Below are 21,037 nucleotides of genomic sequence, written 5' to 3'. Positions count from 1 at the left end.
AAGCTTCTTTAAAATGCCAGAATATTTGCTTTACTGACAGCATCCTTGCTAGAAAAATAGGTGGTAGTTGGAATCATAGTTAGTGATGGCGTTCCTGCTCCTTTCCATAAGCTTCAGTGTGAACCAGAGGCTGTGGTGGCAGGGGGAGCTGAAAGGTGTGGGGAGGTGGGAATTGAGAATGAAGTGGGTAGATTGTAGCCTGAAGGGTCTCCTGGCTTCCAGGGCCAGCTTGTTGAAAATTACATTCCCTATGCTGGGTCAAACTGTCAGACACCTGGAATTACTTAGGAACTACCACATGTGGCCAGTGTAATTTACGATGCAATATCCAATATACTCTTTGATTCAGTGGGAAGTGATAGTTCACAAAGCAAGGTTTTTTTCTTGTTCATTTGGGTATAAACAGAATCCCTGTGTCTTTTGACTAGTATCTGTCCAACTAGATACAAAAATGAGGTCTCCCTGAATAAAATAGGACAATATTTCAAATTCTTTCTATGCCAAGAGGATTTTCAAATCCTACCCATTCATGGGGATCTGTTCTCTCATAGTATATCATGACTCCACAAACAATAAAGCTTAGGACCTTTTCCAAAGCAGTCTTATTGAAATGGAGTAATGCTTGAAACTACTTTTTTCCTTTCAAAATACTAAGGGTAAACATAGTTTTGAAAAGAACGGGTTCCATCCTGGCCATTATTATTCATCTTACACATTTTATATTTGCTATAGTGTGACTACATGTACAACTGATTATCTGAAAACTCAGCTCAATTTAGTCATTCAGCAAGTTAGTGATGACATTCAGTCAAATCTTTAATATTGTATGGTGAGTAAAGAGGATAGGCTTGGAGTGGGGCAAACCAGGTGTTGAATGATTCTGCCCCCACATCAACTATTGTTTTAGGAAATTTATATGACCTCTGTAATTCAAAGTTTTCTTATCTGTAAAATCAGGACAAAACTATCTACATCCCAAGGGCATGGTAAAGATGAAATTAAAGCTGGCGCAGTGGCTCACTCCTGTAATCTCAGTACTTTGGGAGGCCAAGGCGTGTGGGTCACTTGAGGTCAGGAGTGGAGACAAGCCTGGCCAACATGGTGAAACCCTGTCTCTACTGAAAATACAAAAATTAGCCTGGGATGGTGGTGCACACCTATAGTCCCAGCTACTGCAGGAAGCTGAGGCAGGAGACTCACTTGAACTCGGGAGGCGGACATTGCAGTGACCTGAGATGGCGCCGCTGTACTCCAGATTGAGTGACAGAGCCAGACTCTGTTTCAAAGAAAAGAAAAGAAAAGAAATTAAACAGCATATAAAGCATTGCTTTAGTACCTAGTAAGCACTGAAAAAATTGCTGCTGCTGTTTTACTATTATCACTGTTATAACAAATTGACTAACATTTTCTATTTTGTTTTTGAAATGGTTATGTTGGTAAATGCAGATGCAGCCTAGAACTTTTATTAGTTCATCTCTGGGGAAGAACAAAACAAAAAAGCTTTACACTGGGACTTAACTGGAAAAACAAATCTTATTTCTTCTAAAAATATAAAGGTAGTATTTCATTTTACACAAATTGACCTAGACCTCAGGCTCAAGAGCAGATCCCTTTGGGAGCGACAGAAAAAAGAATGAGTCTGATGGATGAGTTAATTACAAATAATTTATCTCAGAAACCCAGGAATCAAGCAGTTAAGAAAATTTATGGTATGATATTTCACAGCTATTTCCACAACACCTACAGTTTGCCGTGCCAAGGGCTTCATAATCATTCCTCAGTCAGTGCTGGCTTCTGTGGCAGTGCTAACTTTTCTCCCCAGCTCTTGCTCAACGCGTTTCTGCAGGCCTTCTCTCTCCTGGCAGAGCCGTGCCAACTTTCATATGCAGGAGCTGCCATTTAATCATTTCTCCACTCCCAGAGAAACAGGCAGTCTTTTCTTTAGCCCTGGTCTACAAATATTTGAGGGGCCAAGTACCAAGAAGGAAGAATTATTTAGTGTGATATGAGGAGGAAAATGGAAAGGAGAAATGGAAATTTTAGATTAGAATGAAAGGGAAAACATGCTTCTCAGGATCCTTCATTGTGTAAAATTCTGAAAGGCACTCTGGATGGATTAGGGAAGGGTATCTCAGTGTTATACTAATAGTGTTTAATTTATTTAGAGCAACCCCCATTATCAGGAGTAATCTTATGTCATCTCCAAATCTTATTTTAATAATTTACTTTTTATCTCATTCCCACTAAACCTTCAGATAGTTGTTGCTACAAACTGTGAAACTGATTAGGTTATATTTGGCTCTTCTGGTTCTACTTTGAGTCTAGAATGAGGAGACCAAGAGCCAACAGATAGACATAGTTTTGAATAATTAAGAATTGGCTACATCTCCTCAATTTAGGAAAAACCACACTTTTAGAGTTACAGGCCCTTAGTTGGAATTCTAAATTTGCCATTAATTTTGTACATTGAACTAGTCACTTGACATTGACATTGATTGAGGACTGTGAAGAACAAAAGAAATATTAACATGAAATTACTGATAAACGGTAAAGCACAATATAAATGTTTAACAACATCATTGGGGAGAGGACCTGTCATCCTGAGGACAGGAACCATTAGCATCACAATAAAAGCAACCAACACTTACGTTCTAGGTGCTGTCATGAGTGCATTTTGCACATTCACTTAATTCTCATGACCACATGGTAGGGGCTATTATTCCCATTTTGGAGAAAAGGAAACCAAGGCATGTAGAGAAGCGAAGTGACTGTCCGAGTTAGCAGAGCTAGTAAGAAAAAGAGAATTCAAAGCAGAGCCTGTTCTACACTACACTTCCTCCCTTAAGAAATGTAATTCCTAACTTTCTAGAGAATCTGTTATTCTTTGCCTAGCAGATTGCAGTTAAAGGAACAAAGGTTTTCTCATTGTATTTTGAAGTCAGCTTATATACGGCTTAAGAGAATAAAAGGTGGTTTCTAGACAATGGATTCAAAGAGATAAGAGATTCTGACTTCACTGCAATTTTGAGATAGTAGAGATTATACATTCCAGATTCTCATGTCCCTATTCTCTCTGTCTTGGCATGCCCCAGAGTGAACTTATCATTTCCCCATCATCATACACTTGTTTCTTTCTAGCATTTTCTATATTGTTGAAAGGTACCACCATACCTCAGTAGTCCAGGCCTGGGAGGCAGTCTTTTTTTTTTTTTTTTTTTTTTTGAGGCAGAGTCTCACTCTGTCACCCAGGCTCGAGTGCAGTGGCATGATCTCGGCTCACTGCAACCTCTGCCTCCCAGGTTCAAGCAATTCTCCTGCCTCAGCCTCCTGAATAGCTGGGACTCCAGGGGCATGCCATCACGCCCAGCTAATTTTTGTATTTCTGTTAGAGATGGGTTTTCGCCATGTTGACCAGGCTAGTCTCGAACTCCTGACCTCAGGTGATCTGCCCACCTTGGCCTCACAGTGCTGAGATTACAGGTGTGAACCACTGCACCTGGCTGTGGGAAGCAGTCTTGATTCTACCTTTTTCCTCATTCCCCTCACTCAATAGATATCACATGCTGTTGGGTCTACTCTGACTCAAATTCCCTTCCCTCCCTCTCTAATGCTACTTTCTTAGTTTGGACCTCACCATTTCTCACTGGGATTATGGCCATAGGATGATAATGGTCTCTCTTATTTCCAGTGTTTCCCCTCCATATTCCAATAGATATTTTTTCTGAAATGCAAATCTCTTGCTTAAAATCCTTGGGTGTCTTCCTCTGGCCTGCGTGATTTCACCCTTCTGAGTCCTCTAGCTTGTTTCTCTCTGCTTAGACTGGTCTCATTTCAGCCACGTTTGCAGGCATCTCACCCCAGTACCTTTGCAATGCTATTCTCTATCTGGAAAGCTCTCCCTACATTTCCTAACTCCTTAGGACTCCTCTGGAAACCTCTGTGACCTCCACTAGAAATCCTGGGGCATAAAACTTACTAATAATATCTATTTTCATTTAAGGTAATTTGTTGTTAGAATTCCTAAGTTTAACTTTCTGATAATATTTTTTTGATCAATTATTAGAAACTTTTTGTTTTCTGTCTTTCAGTTCTAACAGTTGACTTCTAAGCATTTGTAAAAGTGTAGAAACATTTTCCTTTGAAGAATGAAAGAAGTAAAACAGTCTCCTTGGCTTAGCTATTTTGAAGTGATTCCCTTTTACCAAGCAAAGTTTTATTTTTCACTCTTATTTCTACCTTTGAATAATAAACATTTCAAATGTGGGCCAACATAATTTCTTCCTTTGTAAAGACATTATTTTTGTATGCATTTTATCACATGATTATTCAGAAATAGAAAAACCACTGGCATGTTACTGTAATACTTGGGTACATTTATCATAAATGAATGTTTGAATATAATGAAAGTATTAGTAATTAATAGTTTATGCCCAAGTTGAGGCAAATGTTTCAGAATTAGTGTTTGTTACCTGCTTATCTGTTTGTTTGCTGACTGCTATCTTTTCTTGGATGTTGCTTTTTAAATACTTGCGGATGATTACTAAACCTGGGAAAGTAATTCGTTAATTGTAATTGTGGGGGTTATTGTCCTAAAATAGTATTAACCCCTCATTTAATTTATTCCTGGTAGGACTTATAAACAAAAAGGACAAAGGAAGAATACTATTTTCTCTGAGAATAAACAGAGGCATTAAACTAGTTTAGCATAAAGTGTTACTACAAATGTAAAACTCATAAAAGTACTGAATTGGAGTGTCAATAAAGATATATTGCTAGGTCCAGCATCTCTCAGCATGGAGCTCTGCTGATGCACTAAGTGTTATTCATTAGAGGTTGTTTTCTTAATTAGAACACAGAAAACCTTTATCATTACCATTTTCTGGGATTATGGCATCACAGAAAGAATCAATAGCAATTTCTAATTATTGTCGCATCTATTAATTGCACTGGCTTGAAGAGTCCCTAAATAGTAGGTTTCTTTTTGACTGAAGAACTATTTAGCCTGCAGTTAAAGGACATGAGAATGATTTCTGAGTGTTTGTTTAGGAACTAAGGATTTAAATATATACCAGTTCAGTGTGATATGTCTATTTATTGAAGATGTGTTTGGTTCTTTTTGTCATCAAGTCATAAGTGTTGGATGAGTGCCTGATATTTGCATAGGTTTGATTGTGATAGGATGCTTATCGTTTGTAAATTTTGTGAAATTCAAATAAATTATTAATTCTAAAATTTTATGCACAGTTGATGAGTATTCAGAAGAGTATTTCCTTATAGCCACATGAAAAAGTAGATCTCATCCATACTCAAAGCCCACAAACGATAAGAATGCCAACCTCATTACTTCCTTCAGACAATTGGATTCTTACCCAAATCAAACTTGGGACTGAGTTAGATTTTTATCTTTAGGAATTCTTGAAATAAAACAAATATGTTATGGTTCTTTGTTCTGTCACTTCGTTTCAGATTTTCCTATGGATTCTAGTAACGGAAACTGTAGAGGGGCAAGCAGTGGTGAGTATATCATTATCTTCCTGGTTTTCATTTGTGGTCAGATTAGTCATTGATGTAATCTAGATACTCAAGTCATTCTTGGGGAAGCTTGCGCCCTATATTTTACAAGTAAACTTTTTGTAAATATAAACTTTTTAAAATTTCCTTATTTATATTAATTTTATTTTTAAAATTAGCATGTAGTAAAATTGACCTTTTCTACTGTTTTATTTTCTGTTTGTGCCCTCTCCTTTTTATTCACATTCCCTTCTTTCTTTTGGATGGAGTCTCTCTCTCTCTCTCTCACACACACACGCATGTATGACAGATACATATATATCCTCATGAGATAATTTTGTATTTTTTCTTTCAACCCTTACTTATCTTTTAAACAACTTGAGAACAGTAGCCTACTGTATTTATATGGATGTTTTAATTTCTATTATTCTTCCTTCTTTTCCAACATTCCATGCTTCCTTCTGGTATTCTTTCTCTTCTGTTCTTCAGACAGAAGTTCTGTCTGAAGAACTTTTCTTGAGTATTTTTTGTACTTGTTTTAAAGCAGTTCTGCTGGCAAAAACTTCTTTTTTCCTTTACCTGAAAATATCCTCATTTCACCTTCATTCCTAAAGGATATTTTCACTGCATACAGAATTCTAGGTTTACAGTACATTTAGCACATAAAAAATATTCCACTTCCTTCTGTCTTCAATGTTTTTCATGAGAAATTGGCAGTCTTGCAAATAATTGTTTCCCTGTAAGTAATACATCAGTTTTCTTTGGTTGCATTTGATATTTTTTTCTGTGTCTTTAGTTTTTAGCACTTTAATTATTACATGTGTGAGCATTGATTCCTTGAGTTTACCCTATTTAGGGTTAACTGAGCTTCTTGAATCCATAAATTTAAATGTTAGCCAAATTTGAGAAGTGCTTAGGAATTATTTCTTCAAATACTTGCTTTTTACACAATAGTCTCTTCTATGATGATATGAATGTTAGATCTTCTGATATTGTTCCACAGACTCTAGAGGCTCTGTTAACTTTTTCTTCTAATCTTTTTTCTCTCTTGTTTAGGTTAGGTAATTTCTACTGGCCTAGCTACAAGTTCATTGACTCTTTCATTGGTCATGTTCAATCTCCTACTGTCTGAAGCACATCCAGTTAGTTTTTTATTTGTTAGTAGCTTTTTCAAAGTTAAAAGTTCCATTTGATTCTTCATTATGCTTTGTATTTCTTTGGTAAGATTTTCTATCTTTCCATTTATTTCAAGGGTATTCACCCTTAATTTGTCAGGGATTTTAATGATAGCTACCGTAAAGTCATCTGTGTCAACTAATTGTCTTGTCCCACTCAAGTCAACTTTTTTTTCCCCCCTAATTCTTCATGTGTAGAATAATTTTGGATTGAATCCTGGACATTTTGAATATCATGCAATAGAGCTTTGGGTCTTGTTTACTTAAAGTTATATGGAAAATGTTGATTTTGTTGTTTTTTTTCAATTTTAGCAACAGGTAACCTAGTTATGATTAGGCTGCAAATTCTGACTAGTCTTCTGTGGATTATGATTTCAATGTCAGTTCCATTTCCAAAGCCTTTGAAGTACCTTCCATATCTATCCCATGTGTACACCACTCGGTGGCCAGTATGAGGTCAGAGCAATACTTTATCCCACAGTGCAGTTTTTGAATTCTGTGATATACTGTTTTATGTCAGAGTCACACATGCCCAGGGGTGAGTTCAGTAGTTCATAAACAGCTTTACAAAATCCTTTCCCAGGCTCCTTTCTCTCTCTGATCTCCCTGGCACTTTTCAGTTCCTTGGAATTCCCCTGTTTTGGTCCTTTGGCTAGAAAGCTGGAGCTTTATCCCACTCTGTGATTTGCTTCTTGTGACTGCTCCTTCGTATGGGGCCAAGTGGTGGGAGGACAGAGAGAGAGAGAGAGAGAGAGAGAGAGAGAGAGAGAAAGAGAGAAAGTAATTGGGCTTTGCCCCAGTCTTTTGGAACTACAAGTCCTCCAATCAGATAGTAAGGTTCTCTCCTTCATCAGAGTTTTGGGCTCCTGAGGGTCTCCCTTGTTGCAATTGTTGCTGTTACCACAGTCCCAGGATGCCTTGAGGAATGGAATGCAAGAGGCCAGAATGTTAGAGATCCTTTCCACTTCTTGAGCTAGAACTAGAGGGCTTCTCCTGGAGTGTACTCTGTCTGCACAATGCTCACCTCTAGGTTACAGGCTGTGTTGACACCAGACTGGTGGATACTGGAGGGAAAAAATGATGAGCCCACTATTAGTTTTATGGTGTTATTTTTCCCCCCAGTCTTCCTATTATGCTTGTATTTCCTTTTAGAGTTCTTATGTTGCTGCTTCATGCACTCTGTTCAGGTTTCAGATCTGCTTTCAGGGGGAGAAACAAGATGGAATCTACTTATTCCATCTTACCATAAAATAAACCATTAAAGTATAATGTGCATGCAGAAAAGTGCACAAATCATAAATGTGCATTTTCACAAAGTAAAATATCTCTGCAGCCAAGATATATAACATTACCAGCACTCCAGAAGCCTCCAAGTCACTACCCCCACCCTTCTTTTCAAAGGTAACTACTACCAGGAATTCTAGTACTATAGATTCATTTTGCCTGATCTTGAACTTTATATAAATGGAATTCTACACTATGTATTTTTGTGTATGCATGTGATTTCCTTTGCTTTTCATTAGGCTGTGTATAGCAGTAGTTTTTCACTTTAATTGCTATATTGAATTCTATCATTGAATGTGGTACACTTTATTCATTCTAATGTTCCTGGATATTTGAGTTGTTTTCAGTTTTTGTTATTATGACTAATGCTGCATTTGGTTCTACAATATGATAGCTGCAATGAGTACCATATATTCCATTCCACTTTCCTCTAGTATTTCCCACTGATTTTGGTCAGTAAGTCCAGCCTTATAAGGTGTCTTATCTGTGGAAATGAAACATTTAGTTTATTAAGTTGTAAATATGTTTGAAATATCAACTTTCATTACATTGGGACAGTTTTCTCTGTTGACTTCCACTGAATCTTACCAGGGTGGCGTGTTTGATCTGAGGGAATGTCTATCAAAAGTGTCCCAACAAATAATTATCCCATTAAAAACATAAGTAAATTAAAATTATTTTAGAATTGTTTTGTTGCTTTATGTAATTGGTAATGTTTTTCACTATCATCAAATCAGTTGGAAATCATTGGTGTCCAGTAATGTTGCTATTTGAAGGGTCACTCCTTCTATTGTGTTTTCTCAACCCAAACTGAAAAGCTCATTTGTATAAAAATGCAATTGGTGAGTCAAAATTTCTGGTCAAGGACGTGTATATGTTTCCAATTTGTTCCAAAGTTATGGTTAGAGTAATATAGCACTTCAATGTGTGAAAGAAAGGAAACACGTCAACAACACTATCAACAATATACAAAAAAACAGTTCAACATGTAAAACTACCTAGAACCAATGTGGTCTTCTCAGAGTCACTGTTTACTGTTCCTCTTTCAAAAATATTTTCCAGTTCTCTGTATAATGAGAGTGATGAAAACAAATAGGCAAAACCAAAGCTCATTCTGTTTGTGAAAAAAACACTAACATATTCACATGTTCTGAAAAGAAAATATAATTTGTTCACACTAAAAAATGTATGGTTTGGAGAAATATAACAGCTGAGGTTGATCATGATAAAACAGGAAATGAGGAAGGCAGGAAAACACTGTAACCCACATAAGGACCTCTTTCCAAAGTGTCAAGCTGTTTCTGTCTGGAATTTGGAAAAGAAATTCTTTCACTCTAGTTAATTTATTCTTTGCCTCAAAGCTTAACAATTTTTTCTTTTTCTTTTTTTTGAGATAATGACTCTGAACACCATCCAATTGTAGTTTTACTGTTGCAAATCCACTATTGTAATAAGGAATAGATGCTCTTTATTTCCATAGCATGGAATATGGAGGAAAACAATTTTTGTTCTATTTCACCTAGTCACTTGATTTATCAAATCAGCACACGGAAAATTAAGGCAGATATTCAAGTGGTCCAATGTAAAGGGTTTTTTTTTTTTAATTAACATAATTCCAAAAAGTAATTCTTCCGATTTTCTGCTTTGCGATGTGACCAATTTATGAACGTTTACGTTTGAAAAACACAAATTTCTCCAGAGTGGAGATAGAGTTGGTAAATTCTGACACTAAATATACAAGTGTGACCAAATTATATCTTGGGGCCTGTTTCCTAATATAAAATCAGATTGTATTGATCTCTGAGTTCCCTTCTGATTTATCTTAAATTAGGGAAAAATTAGTGTAAGTCAGATGCTCTCCCAGAGTTTTCACTAACCTCTTCTTGGCCGTGTTCCAAAGGTGCTCTGGAGAAGCTCCTCTGGGTAGCTGCCTGGTGGCCACTGAGCAACTGGAGATTCCTGGTGACTGCAGCTGCCAGGCCTGCCCAGCCACTCCCTCTTTTGCTGACATGATTTATGCTTAGCTTGGGTGGTATAGACCCATTCCCTCTCTTTCTTTCTCTTAAACTTCTTTCCTCCCTTTTGGCTTACTATCAATTTTGGGAAGGAATTCAGTTTTTTTCTTTGGTACAAATGTTTACTGACTGTAGAGCCAACTTCTACACCTTATTGGAAAAAAAAATATGATAGACAAATAGTATTTTTGTGATTATACAGTAGCTTAAAACTATAGGATTTTTTTCCCCATTACTTTTGCAACAACTGATACTTTTGACCAGTTCTCTTTCCTAAGTATTCCTCTCCTTGAGCTATTATCCCAATTGTCCTAGTTCTCCACCTGTCCCTCAGCTGTAGACAGTCACTGAGGCTCTGTGCTTGGCTTCTGTTCTTCTCTCCTCATAGGGATTCATCTGTTGGAGTTCATCAAGCTACATAGGCTGAATTGTCACTTTTATGACTCCAGTTGTGATTACTCTCTAGAACCACGTTTCCCTCCAGTAACACTTCTACCTGGGTACTCTTTGGGTACTTCAAAAATAATGTATTTAATTACTGAAGTAATTTTTTTTTTTTTTTTTGAGATGGAGTCTCGCTCTGTTGTTCAGGCTGGAGTGCAATAACACGATCTCAGCTCACTGCAACCTCTGCCTCCTGGGTTCAAGCAATTCTCCTGTCTTAGCCTCCCGAGTAGCTATGATTATAGGCACCTGCCACCACACCTGGCTAATTTTTGTACTTTTAGTGGAGACAGGGTTTCGCCATGTTGGCCAGGCTGGTCTCTAACTCCTGATCTCAGGTGACCCACCTGCCTCAGCCTCCCAGAGTGCTCCCAGGGATTACAGACAGGAGCCACTGCGCCTAGCCCTGAAGTAATCTTTTAATTAAAACTTTCTCTTTTGTAACTTTCTCATTTAAGTATGTGACATCATTGCTTTTCTAAGTCCCTAGTACTGAAACTTTATTTGGTTTTAGTCCATTGATCTCACCATTCATTAGAAATGTAATGACCAGTCCAGCTGAAAAGCTTCTGCACATCAAACAGAACAATTAACAAAGTGAAGAGACAATCCATAGAATGAGGGAAAATATTTGCAAACTATCTGGCAAGAGCTTAATAACCAGAATATATAAGCAACTCAGACAATTCAATAGCAAAAACAAAACAAAAAACAACAAATAATCTAAAAATGGGCAAAAGATCTGAGTAGACATTTCTCAAAAGAAGACATACAAATGACCAACAGGTATATGAAAAAATTTTCAACATCACTAATTAGATAAATGCAAATCAAAACCACAATGAGATATCTCACCCCAGTTTGAATGGCTTTTGTCAAAAAGATGGAATAATGGATGCTAGCGAGGATGTGGAAAAAGGGGAACTCTAGTATACTGTTGGTGGGAATGTAAATTAGTACAGCCACTATGGAAAACAATAGGGAGTTTTTCAAAATCTAAAAATAGAACTACCATATGATCTAGCAGTTTCATTACTGGGTATATATCCAAAACAAAGGGAATTAATACATTGAAGAATATCTGTACTCCAATGTTTACTGCCACGCTATTCACAATAGCCAAAATGTGGGATCAACCTAAGTGCTTATTAGTGGATGAATTAATAAAGAAAATGCGATATATATATATACACAATGACATATTATTCAGGTATAAAAAAAGTGAAATCCTGTCATTCGAAGGAAAATGGAACTGGAGGTCATTATGTTAAGTGAAATAAGCCAAGCCCAGAAAGACAAATATCACACATTCTCACTCGTATGTGGGAGCTAAAAAAGAAAAGTGAATCTCACGGAACTAGAGAGTAGATTTGTGGTTACCAGAGGCTGGGAAGGGTAACGTGGAGGAGGGAATGAAGAGAGGATGATTAATGAGGACAAATATACAGTTAGTTAGGAGGAAGACCTAGTGTTTGATAGATCAGTGTGGAGACTATAGTTAACAATAATCTATTTGTACATTTCAATATGTACAATAATTCACATGTTCATAACATAAAAAGGAATGTTTAATGTGGTGGATATTACCCTAACTTGATCTTTGCACATTATGTGAATGTACAAAAATATCAATGTACCTTGAAAATATGTCCATCTATTATGTTATAATAAAAAATGTAAGGGACACTTACTTGTATCAGGCACAATATGTGCCAAGGACATGGAATGAAAGAGCAAATAGGTGACTGGCACACCCTTTTCTTTCACCTCTTTTCAATGTACTTGGCATTGAGTGGACACATGATCTTCTAAAGGCTGTGAAGCCCCCTTTTCTTTTTGTTAATTGACTTCCTTAGAGTTTATCACAAAACAACACTTCAGAAGTCATGAGGGAAAACAAGCATAATTGTATTGATTCTTTCTATATTTGGATATTCTGAATAACTCTTGGATCCAGAAAACTTGTGAAAGGCAGTTTATTTGAAATTTTCCGAAGACAAAAAGGAATAAACTGAATTTCCTTTTCTTATTAATACAGTGTTAGTTCTGTTAGTCTTAAGCAATGTCTTTTACAAACTGAAATTACTATGAATTGAGTCCTTTATTACAATATTTGAGGTTTGTTTTTACAGCTAAGTTGAGCAAATGTTACTTTTACTTTTTAGAGCCTTATTATATCACCTAGGTTCACCAGTCAACTCCATCACATTTTCCATATACTGGTGTAATCCAAAATAAAATTTAATATGATATTCTTTGCCCTGTGTATAGGTTTAGGAAATAAATATTGTTTTAAATACGTAATGAATGGTTGCTAAGTCAAGACACATTTTTTTATAAAAAAATGAAAGAAATGTCTTATTTTTATGTTAATAGGACTTTATTAAGGAATAATTACAGTAAAATACTACAAATCTTCAGTGTATGCTGCATTTAAATTTTGACAAATGTATACACTTATGTAATCATCATCCAGATCAAGATAAAGAACATTTCTTTAAATTGCCTGGTGTCCAATCATCCATTCTGTCCTGAGGCAAGCACAGTTCTGATTTTCATTGCCATAGATGGGTGTTGTTATTCAGCTTCACGTGAATGGAAGCTTACTGTACACACTCGGGACTGGCCGCTTTGGCATACCATGGCATTTCTGAGACTTTGAGTTCTGTGCGTTATTTTATTTTATTTCTAATTGTGTAAAAGTACACCCTTGTATGAGCATAATACCCATATGACTTCTAAATTCAAACCTCCTTAATATGGTTCCTAGTTTAATATAGTTGATTTCTGAATCTGCAGGAGTTGTGTTGTTGTTGTTGTTGTTCATTTTTTTCCCTTTCATCATTGACATCAGGACTCTAGGGTTCTGGTGTTTTGTTTGTTTGTTAATGTCCTAGGAACAATGAGACCCAGTCGATTTTCCATTAAGTGTCCATTTGATGACTTGCAATTTTGAGAAGAGGGAATGTGTTTCATGGGGTGGAATCTAGGGATGTTTTACCATCGCCTTGTTTCTAGAAGGATAGTGGAATTGACCTTCTGAATGGCCAACTGGTATATTGCCCATCTTCTGTTTAAGGGCTATCTGAACAAGTTCCACAATGGCATCCATTCCTGCTGCTGTTTTGATAGCTGCCATGATAAGGCATATGATCCATCTAGTGCATTGATTTCTTCACTTTACTAACCTGCTTGTCTGTTCTACCCCAGCCACTCACTTCCATGAGCAGTTCTGGGCCTTGCAGTGCTGCTAGCAGCGGTGCTAGCATTGTAATATTAATTCTAATGCTGCAGGGGTGCTAGCATTGTAATATTAATTCTAAGAATCCCACTCTTTGCCTGCTGCCTCTTTTCATTCCAGATGATTTGTTGCAGTACCATCACTGCTGCCTTTCTCCCCCACCCCACCATGTTGAGATTACCTATCCATCAGCTGCCACTTACTATCTGCTAAGCCTCTGGCCTTCTTGTCTATGTCAGATATCATGGTCTACTGCAATACTGATACCCTTGAAAATACCCTCAACTTCTTTGCTTTCTCTTCCTCTTCCATACTCATCTGGCAAATCCCAGCTCCAGTTATTTGAGAAAATTACTCAACTGAGGTGATTGGTTTCACTTTAAGTTCAAGATAGAAAATTCAAATAGACAATCAAGATTGCCACGCATTCTTACCCACTATAAAAGTTTGCCTTTCTACTTGATGCAATAACTGCTTTATACTTTCTATACTTACATGCCCACATCCTGCTGTTCCTAGCCCCTCATTCCCCATAGCTGATGACTTCGCTTCATTCTTCAATGAGAAGGTAAAAGCCATTGGAAAGAACTCCCTCATTATTCCACCAACCAATTTATAAACTTGTCAATATCAGTACCTTTCTCTCCTTTTCCTTCTTGTGTAATGGATAAAGTCTTCTGGCTTTCAAAATCCTATTCTCTCTTTTGCTCAGGGTTCAGTCATCACCTTGCCAGTTGAATTTAGTGGAACCTTTTCTCTCTGAACTCATTTTGGCTCTGAGGGTCATTTGACACAGAGGACTACCCTGCTTTTATTTTGGAAGACCCTTTTTCAATTCCACACTCTCCTATATTTCCGTCCACATCACTGGACGCTCCTTCTCAGTCTTCCTTATGGACTTCATGTTCTCTATCTTATATATAAAGATGTAGTTCCTGCCTAGAGAACTACAATGCACCTTTCAGGTTTTAAGCTTTAAATATCATTTTCTAACAGTATATTGGAGACCAGACTAGTTTAGGTCATTAAGTTGCATGTTCTTGTTACACATACACATTGTGTTTTAGTTTCATATCATGTATCACATATGACAAATTATTTTGTGTATAATTTCTTTGCTCAATGTCTTTATCCTCTTCTGGATTGTCTGTAGTGCCCATCATGTGTCCTATGTGCCTATTATAGAGCCTGGAATGTAGCAGATGCCCAATATTTGCAGAATGAATGAATTCATATGTAAGTGACTGAAAGGGTTCAACAAATGTTAGTTCTCTTTCCCTTTCTCATCTCATATTTACAGAAGCATGGATATACCAGAGTTGTGGAGTCAGAGGATACTACTATCATTTCTATAGAAGACAGACAAATTCATGGTATTATGGATGTTACCAGATGTTAAAAATTATGGAACTGTTAAAAATTTTGGAACTGCTCATAGACACCTTGTACAGGCAGTTGGAAATATAGATCTAGAACTCAGCAAAAAAGTCATAGCTAAGGACCTGGATCTTCAAATTATAAAATTTTATGTTTTATATCTTTTAAAATGTGTTGTGTTTTGCCCCTATGTGTTTTAAAATGGAGGAAAAGAGGACAACTGGGTTTCAGGGGTCAAATGCCAGGATATGAGACATAGAGTGCATCTGGTAAAAATTAAAATGATTTAAAGTCTGATCTGATTAGAAAGGGTCAGTCTTGAAAAAGTTATAAAGGAAATTGTAACACAAATACGATTGTATTTTCTTCTCTCCTTCCCCATACTTTTTGACAATAAATCCTGAGCACAGATCTAAGGGTTTTTTCCCTAGAAAAAACAGAAAAATATCCACTCAAACATAGTAGTCCTCCAAAGTCATGGTACGTGAAAGGTTATGAGAGTTTGGGGATCTGATGAAGTTAATTATAGTCTTACAGCTCTGGATAAGACCCAGAAGCATTCAATTTCAAACAAAGGTCAGGGATAGTTAGAAAGTTTTATCACACTTAAGCTTGAACTCAAACAAGGTTGCATTGAACAGTGACGGTCCAGTGAGTATTATATTTCATAGCTGTATCAGGTACTTAGACTTCTTTAGCTCTTCTAAGATCATATCAAAAATACTAGTATCCTTATGTTTTTTTAAAAAATAAATGAGCATATTTGTATGAGCAAAACGGAATAAAGAAGGCTAAGATTCTTGTCTCCTCTGAACTATTTTGATTTTTATAAGAAGCCACAGTGAGGCCGCGAGGCTGTTCACTGCTTGGACACCATGTGTATCATGGGGCATTTCCCTTGCATTGCAGACCAAGTTCTGCAAAGTACTGGGAATGTTAACTTTGCAAACTCAGATTTCTATGAGAGTGATGAACTTACGTTTCTACTAGGTAATAAAAAGTCTCCAGGTTCATTAGCAGATATGTAGGAGATCATTAATATTAGGAGAGTCACTAGAAACATGAAGCAAGAGGAGTGGAGGGAATGTGAGGAAGAACTAAGCTGAAAACAGTTTTCTGTCCTTTCCATGGCTGCTCCTAAGATGTAGCACTGCACTCTGTCCCATAATTGAAGGTATTGTATTAATTCCAGGCTTTGAGGTAAATGAATTGCTAATGTTAAAACTGCCTGTGTTTGAAGATCTCTTTGTCACTTCTTAGCCTGTTTTGTCAAAATAAACTCCTTTAACTTTTAAAAAATTTCTTTCCTTAGATAAAGCACCAAGGCAGATTCTAATTCATTTATAAGCTTTTCTTCTCAACAGTGAAATACAGAAAAATCAGTATCTAATGGTTTTTGTGCAAAGCTCAGTAAATAATAGATTTCATTTTTTCATTCTAAAAGCCAAAACTTAAAAAGCTTGTGCCATTAGGTTTTGCCAAAGATTACTAGCAATTAAACTAGAAATGATGGTAATGCTACAGGCCCCCCAAAAAGAGTATCAAGATATCAACTATTGATAATTAAAATAAACGGTTACATCTGATTTACAGTAGCAGGTGCAAGAAAGGTGACAGCTAATGGATGCAACATACCTCTATGATTCTTCACAATTTCGCAGCTCTTGGGCTTGTGGGGATGTATATGTTGATGTGTGTAAACATAATTTAGATGAGGATTATGTTTCAGATCTATTGATCTAAGGTACACTTTTCATGAATAACCTAAGATATGAATGTTTGGGTTGAACAAACATAAATGAGAGGAGGTTCTTTCATATTTGAGCTTTGTGGATAGAAACTCAGCTTCTCCTTATTACTGTTATTTTTTCAAGCTACTTGAACTAGACAGATAATTTGCTTATGTCAAGACCTAGGGATTGGGACATATTATCCCATCTAAATATTTAAAATATATATTTAGTATGGCATTGTCACCTTGGAGACCAGCAGAAATAAGATGCATATTGCAGATGAGCAAAATTTAGTCCTGAGAATATTTGCTTAGCTCATTAGCTATTAGGTAATAGTCTAGCTATGTATATGTAGTTGTATGCATAGCTTTGTAAATGCCTACTTGAAATATTACTAAATCATTTTATAATACAATTTTTAAAAATCCCTGCCTGGAAAGTTTTATGGAATCCATTTGTTTATGCTCCAAGCAAAGATATGTAAGTAACAGCATCAAATTAGACTCAATTCAGTCACAGTTGCTATAGTTTTTGCCAATAATTTTTATTTTAACCTATGCATATTTCTGAAGAATTACAAATGTGTAATTTATTGACATGCATTATTTTTGGTGGATATTTATTTTTAATAGAAACATCACAAGTCTATATATAATATGGATGAAGATAATTTATAAACTAATACCATAGAATTTATGTCTTCAGAAATATTCTCATCTAAAGAATATCTCTTTAAAAATACATATAACATTTTAGTGCAGAATAAAATACTGTACAGAAAGCCAAAAACTGGGTAACTTTTTGTTCTCTTCTAAATGAGAATACAATGATTTTGCTAATAAAGTTATTTTTGGAATAGTTTTTGTCAGAATAGCAACAAGCACTAATGTTACTCATTGTTTATTGGCTGAGATGTTCACAGAAATTGTGTGCTAAAAATTATCAGGAGAACAAGGGAAGGAGCTGTGTGTGGTATTGAGGAATTCTCATTTCTGTCATGGGCAAGAGCAACAGTTGCTGTTGCTACCTCTCCCCAGTAAAGATACTTATTTCTCTGGCAGGAAAGGTGATACTCTTTTCGGGACTGCTACTTTAAAGTGTATTATCAACAAGTTCAACTGGAAATAAAATTAATTTTCTTTAGAAAATACCAGTGGTCAACAGAAGCTCCTACCTTTTATTGTTCCCCATGTTAACATAAAACAACTTTTTTTTTTTTTTTTTGAGACAGGGTCTCACTCTGTCATCCAGTCTGGAGTGCAATGGCGTGATCTTGGCTCACTGCAGCTTTGACTTCCAGGGCTCAAGTGATCCTCCCAGCTCAGTCTCCTGAATAGCTGAAACTACAGGCACGCACCACCACACCCGCTGATTTTTGCATTTTTTTTTGTAGAGACGGGGTTTTGCCACGTTGTCCAGACTGGTCTTGAACTCCTGGGCTCAAGAGATTTTTCTTTCCCCCAGCTACCGCCCCACCCTGCTGGTCTCCCAAAGTGAGTGCTGGGATTACAGGAGTGAGCCCTCGTGCCCAGCCATAAAATGCCTTTTAAGCGAAACTTTTTTTTGTTGATGTCCTTTCTCGAATTTATGTGTTCTTATTTCCTTTCTGTGTCAAAAGAGAAGCACATACCATTTAATTTTTAATAAAGCTTTCTCAGGGGCATTATTTAAAGAAATCTTCATATTTAATTAAATATTTTAAGATAATTGTGTATTATTTTCTACTTTTATATTGACATTAATTCCTGACAATTTGCCATGGTTATGACGTATATTTCTTAGCTAAGTAATCTTAACTGTGTTGCTCTTCTATAAAAGGCATAACAATCTACTCTCCAAGATGTCAAATGAATCCACCCTATAGATGAAACATTTTGAGATAATTAGAATTGTTATTATTATGATGGCCAAAACCACAACTACTTTTGTACCAACCTAATATATACATAAAATATGCATTCTGGTCACTACTCACCAAATATTTTTAAAACATGAAATTTCTCTTCTCAAAATACATGCATAGTTTCTTCCAACAAGCCCCAAAACACCATTGAGTTGAATGGTAGCTATTTTACCTATAGAAGAGGCTCACTGACCCTCTTAAGAACTTCACCAAGTTCACTGGGTTGTAATAACACTTGCTTATCTCTTTGAATTGCTTTCAGATCTAGGAACTAATAGTAGGAGGAGTGCTGTGTTGCCTGTTAAAAATATATGAACATTAGGTGGTAGTCCACAGGGTAAACCAGCTACCTGAGCATAGGCAGAAAATTGCCTGCCAGTTGGCATTCATAATACTAACATTTCCATAAGCACGAAGCATACCTCTTTCAGGATTAAGGGGTCATGCTCTTCTCATGCATGGGGGTGAATAGCATTTCCTCAGGATTTGGGTGGTTTGTTGAGAATGGAAACTCATTCTCATGAGCATACTGACATTGAATAAGAGGACGTATAGATAGAATAAACATGAATGTAGTTTCAGGAGAAAAAGGCCAGACACACAGAACTGACAAGAACTTTCTCACCACCAAATTGAGATCTAGTCTCAGCAAAAAATGTGAGTAAACAAAAGAAAGCTAATATTGGAAATGTGCTTATAACTAAAATGTGTTTTTCAGAGCGCTGTAAATGTAAGCCTATTAGAGCTACACAGAAGACTTATTTCCGGAACAATTACAACTATGGTAAGGAAAACTTCATGGTTGATGTATAAACTGCTGTGTTAAGAAAGGTGTGTGGGTGCATCCATGAGTATGTGCACACGTAAATGAGTGGAGCCATTTAAGAGTAAGGCTTAAAAACAGAAGGACAACTTTTAGGAGTGTAGTCCCTCCCTCTGCCCCAACCAATTAAAATGTCTCACATGGGCAAAATGTTTAACACTTGGTTGATGCTGAAGCATATCAGGCAGTATTGTCATCCTACAGCCATACACTTAAGTACACAGAGCTCAAGATAGACGGGACTCTTCCCTACCTGGAGGCTGAAGGAGGATTTGAGCTCAAGTTGGGTTGCATAGGCCATCAGTTGTGCTTCACTGGGTGAACAGCAGAGCACTTTGATATATAAGGAACTGTTAAAAGACTCAAACTTGATTTCTTCAGTCAGCCTATCCCATGAAAAACACTGACAAATTTGGAAAGTAACACTTGTAGAAGTTGTTGGTATTCAGCTAAGGAAATGTGTTGTTATCTAGCTTGACTTAAAATCCGACATTCTAATAAACTAAATATTAATTGAAGAGCCACCAATCCAAATGTAGCTGACAAACGTAACTGAAGGATTAAAAAGCCTGCCATTTTTGTGCCAGGGACTGTGCTAAGTGATTTCCATACATTATCTTTAATTTTCTCAGCTGCCCCATGAGCTATATTACCGTCCCGATTTTATCAATGATTATTGAACCTAAGTTGTCCCTTCTTGGCCGGGCGCGGTGGCTCAAGCCTGTAATCCCAGCACTTTGGGAGGCCGAGACGGGCGGATCACGAGGTCAGGAGATCGAGACCATCCTGGCTGACACGGTGAAACCCCGTCTCTACTAAAAAATACAAAAAACTAGCCGGGCGAGGTGGCGGGCGCCTGTAGTCCCAGCTACTTGGGAGGCTGAGGCAGGAGAATGGCGTGAACCCGGGAGGAGGAGCTTGCAGTGAGCTGAGATCTGGCCACTGCACTCCAGCCTGGGTGGCAGAGCGAGACTCCGTCTAAAAAAAAAAAAAAAAAAAAAAAAAATTGTCCCTTCTTTGATTGTTCACAATGTACTTTTGGATGCTGGTGTATATTTTAGAGTCATAAATTCATTTATATAGTCATTATATTTAGAAAGAGCTATTAACAGAGCTTTCCGGTTGATACATAAGGGACTGATATTTACTGTATTCCATAGGCATTTTGATTTTTTCTAATATCTATGGTATTAATAAAAGGTATGTTACTATCTCTGCATAAGACTATTGATGTTGAATCAATGAGTAAACATGGAGATTAAACAGAATTTTACAATGAATCTTATTAAAATAAGGGTTTTATTATTGCATTTATGTACACTATTTTTAAGTATATAGGATATATAGAGCAGATTTATTTTTTCTATACTTTTGGGAATTGAAAGGAGAGAAATGAATAACACTGTAAGAGTTCCCTTCAATATCTTTCAAAATGCAGTGTATTAAAAAATATAAAGTTGAAAATTTTTGGTTTAGTTAAATCTCTTTAAAACAAATCTACCTTGTTTCCCAAGTTTTTCTTCAATGGAAT

The 21,037-nt window shown here is 36.6% G+C and overlaps 1 protein-coding gene across 1 annotated transcript in view; it reads left to right on the top strand.

Annotated features, from left to right (window-relative positions):
- The window catches only part of LOC105499548 (frizzled related protein), a 31,886-nt gene that overhangs the window by 3,607 nt on the left and 7,242 nt on the right, over positions 1-21,037 (top strand). The window contains exons 3-4 of the mRNA XM_011772171.3: positions 5,467-5,514; positions 19,402-19,467. Of these exons, the coding sequence (XP_011770473.1) occupies positions 5,467-5,514; positions 19,402-19,467 (114 nt within the window). The remainder of the gene's footprint in view (positions 1-5,466; positions 5,515-19,401; positions 19,468-21,037) is intronic.

Source organism: Macaca nemestrina, chromosome 11 (genome assembly GCF_043159975.1).
Source record: "Macaca nemestrina isolate mMacNem1 chromosome 11, mMacNem.hap1, whole genome shotgun sequence".
NCBI lineage: Eukaryota > Metazoa > Chordata > Mammalia > Primates > Cercopithecidae > Macaca > Macaca nemestrina.
This window is presented reverse-complemented; position numbering and strand designations above follow the sequence as displayed.